General features: G+C 37.2%; 1 protein-coding gene across 1 annotated transcript; it reads right to left on the bottom strand.

Moving 5' to 3' along the window:
• Window positions 1-327: 327 nt before the first annotated feature.
• On the bottom strand, window positions 328-1244 carry LOC114404663 (stress-response A/B barrel domain-containing protein At5g22580-like). Its single transcript, XM_028367550.1, has 2 exons — window positions 973-1244; window positions 328-614 (listed from the first exon to the last, which is right to left on the bottom strand). The coding sequence occupies exons 1-2, from the start codon at window positions 1089-1091 to the stop codon at window positions 416-418; spliced, it is 318 nt and encodes a 105-aa protein (XP_028223351.1). The 5' UTR covers window positions 1092-1244; the 3' UTR covers window positions 328-415.
• Window positions 1245-3479: the final 2235 nt, after the last annotated feature.

Here is a 3479-nt window from a genome sequence, read left to right as displayed (position 1 = left end):
CTCTCCTATCCATGAATGTGATGATATATTCAAACTCTGTATTGATACTGACAATCCCTCCTCTATAACCAAATACCTTTTGTTGTTCACATTCATCAGAGTAGAAGAGTGCTTGTTTTCATCTTTTGTTACTTGTGTGTGTGTGTGATATGGAGATTGGAGACCTATAAAATGTGTTGGAACATATCATATGGTAGTAGAAACATGGAGAGAAATTAGAGAATTAGTATTAACAAATCCCAATGCTAGAACTTTCCATTAATTAGGAAAAAAAGAGCTTATTTATCAAGTTGAAGTTGCATAAGAGGTTGTAGGAAGTAGCTAGGAACAACCATAACAGACTGCAAATAGCAGATGCACACACATGCATGCACTTTAAAGATGGAAAATTTTATTTGCTTGAATAAGTTGAGGATCATGCTGGTGCTTTGACAAGGTTAGATGGGAAATCCAACACCACAATCTTCTCAATAGCAGGTGAAAATACTTCGGTAAACTCAAGGTGATTCGGGTGAGTCTGAAATGCATTGAACTCCTCCTTCCCATTGAATGCCATCAAGAAAACATGAATGAAACCTTGTCTTAGCATATCATGACTTTCAATGTCTTTTCCCCTGCCATACAAATATATAGTTAAGTACATCAAAATTGTGTGTACTAATTGCTAAAAAGCTAAATAAAATTACTGGAAATTCTATAGATACCCAAAATAGTCTAAAAGTTGAAAGATTATACAGCCTTTATTTGGTTGTGCTTTTTAATTATATACTAAATCTAGAAGGTGGCCATTGACCAGTTAGATACTACTACAACAAAAACAACAACAAAGCCTTATTTGACCAGGTGATGTAGGCTATATGGATCACACAGAACCATTCACCCATAAGATAAATGCATAAAAGTATGTGTTAATGGAAATAAGAATCATAACTATCTTGAACCAAAGTAAACTGATGATATATAGTTTTATACCATTCAAAGGACTTGACATGGTCAATCCTAGAGACCATCTTCTCCAACCCTTGAATGAGTTCATCAACAACCGCACCATCCTTGAACTTAACAATCACATAGTGATTGAAAGTCCCCATGGCTACTACTACAATACAATAATATTACAAACTCTTACTGTGAACCAAAAGCAGTCCCTAGTAGGCAAATATATATGCATAAAATTAAACCTACAACATGCACGAGCCAACTATTACAGTCCCTATGTGTCCACTGTCAGATCCTGATGACCAATTTCACCGTTGGTAATCAAATACCAAAAGAAAAGTTTTATTAGGGGACAAAATCCATGGCTCAATATTAAGAAAGGTACTAGTTTCAAATATAGACCCACCAAGGGTGCAACTCCTCCATTATTTGCACAGTCAAAATTGTCTGGTGCAATTGTCCTTGCACATGATGAATGACACACTGTTGGGGTCATTTCCCTCTAGAAGTTTGAGTTATGGTTTGGCCTCACTCAGGCAGAAAAACACTATCATATTATATATGCCAGACTTTTTCTTCAGTGCCTATTTTTCTATTTAAGAAAAATGGCACCATTTGCTGTGGATTGTTCCCCTTGTCCTTGCCATGTGCACTACCAAGGTCAATTATTGAACTTTAATACATGGATGAATGGCATCATGCTATGTACTTATCGTTAAGGAATCTTGAGTCTTGACTCAGGTGAATGGCATTATTGACCTTGTCTCAATAATGCCTAGTATTCCTTCCACTCACTTCTTATCGGTCAACAAGGGCAACACCAAGTAGTGGCACCCCTGCCCTAATAGAAACTGCTTTGTTGACAAGGGAGTTTTCTGTCTCAGGTTGTGAAGTTACAAGATAATCACCACTCAGAATATTCCATTAACTATGTAAATTTTAGGTTATTTAAATTTTAGGTATATGTTCTTACAAGATATGATGTTAGGTTATGTAAATTTTATGCTCATGAAGTCAATTTTTACATTTATCCTTGTGTTGTTTATGTTGTTTGGTAATGCAGTCTCCCACATAAATCAATTTTAACTGGCATGTTTGGCAAAATACTTTGGTATCTCATATTGATTGCTTGATGGAAGAGATTGGTTGTAAGCGGAATATGCTATTTGATTTGTGTTTTTACATTTCAGCTTATAATGGTTTCTCCTTGTGTTTTTACATCTGCCATTTTTAGTTGAAATATATTCCATTAGATTTATGTTTTTGTCACTGGAACTTGTATTTGTCTTTTTCTATTTAGATTTTAGACAACATCTCATCATCTCCTCCTTAGTAGGTGCTACTTGAACTTCCTTCCAAACAGTTTTATTAAATGGCAGCGCCTTGTCAGAATAGCATGGCAGATTTTTGGCAACTGCCATATAAATTAGTGAAGGAAGGCCTACTCTAGCACTGTGCCATTGGTCACAATGATGTGTTTATATGGTGGAATTTTGGCCTTCTACCATATTCCACCATCCTCCATTGATAACACTGCTTCCAAAGATTTATGATCCAATTCTTATCTTTTCTTAGATGTACAATCATCCCCCTTAGCATTTCAATCTCTGATACAATATTTTTGGTTCTTGTTTGAATTTCACAGCCCAACATTCACTACCATAAAACATCATTGGTGACTGTTAGTGATGCAATCCTACCCCCCAAGGGTATTGGATAGAAGACTCCAAGAGGCTTAGGTTAGAGCTACTAAAGAAGGCCCTAGGGTTCTCGTGAACCTTAGGGTAGATTTTTGAGCCCATGGGTCAAGGTTGGATCCATTCTTCTTTGTAAATGTTAGAATTGGTTTTTCCTTCTTTTGGGCCTTGTATTTTGGCCATTCTAGTAGTATGGGGTTTTAGCCTTGTATTTCAGGGCATTTTGAGTAGTCTTTGTAATAAGGACTTTTTTTTTTATATTTTCATGTATTTTGGCATGGGGGTGAGCTTAGCTATTATAGGGGGTGTGTGTAGCTAAGCTCTAGCTTCTTTAGGAATCTTCTCAAGGAAGCTTCTCAAGGAGGTGAGCTTAGTTATTAGATGGGTGTGTGTAGCTAAGCTCTAGCCTCTCAAGGAAGTTTTCTCAAAGAAGCTTCTCAAGGAAATTTTCTCAAGAAAGCTTCTCAAGGAAGCTACCTAGTCTATAAATAGAAACATGTGTAACACTTGTTGTAACTTTGATGAATGAGAGTCTTGTGAGACACAACTCAAAGTTCAACTTCTCTCCCTTTTTCTTCCTTCAATTTCGTGCTCCCCCCTCTCTCTTTCTCTCCCTCTTTCTTTTCCTCCATTGAAGCATCCTCTCCAAGCTTCTTATCCAAGGCTCATCTTGGTGGTGAAGCTCCTTCTTCCATGGCTTATTCCTTAATGGATGGCGCCTCCTCTAACCTCTTTTCCTTTGTCTTCCGCTGCATCTCCATGGTGGAAAATCACCATTAAAGGACCCCATTTAAGCTCAAAGATCCAGCCTCCATAGAAGCCCCACAAGCAAGCTTCCATCAA

The sequence above is a fragment of the Glycine soja genome, chromosome 1 (assembly GCF_004193775.1).
Source record: "Glycine soja cultivar W05 chromosome 1, ASM419377v2, whole genome shotgun sequence".
In the NCBI taxonomy this organism is placed as follows: Eukaryota; Viridiplantae; Streptophyta; class Magnoliopsida; order Fabales; family Fabaceae; genus Glycine; species Glycine soja.
This window is presented reverse-complemented; position numbering and strand designations above follow the sequence as displayed.

Excerpts from the sequence above, each read along its gene's own strand:
- LOC114404663 (XM_028367550.1), bottom strand. The coding sequence starts at position 1,091 with ATGGGGACTTTCAATCACTATGTGATTGTTAAGTTCAAGGATGGTGCG. Across the intron at positions 615-972 it reads CATGTCAAGTCCTTTGAATG|GGGAAAAGACATTGAAAGTC; the intron begins GTATAAAACTAT and ends TTTGTATGGCAG.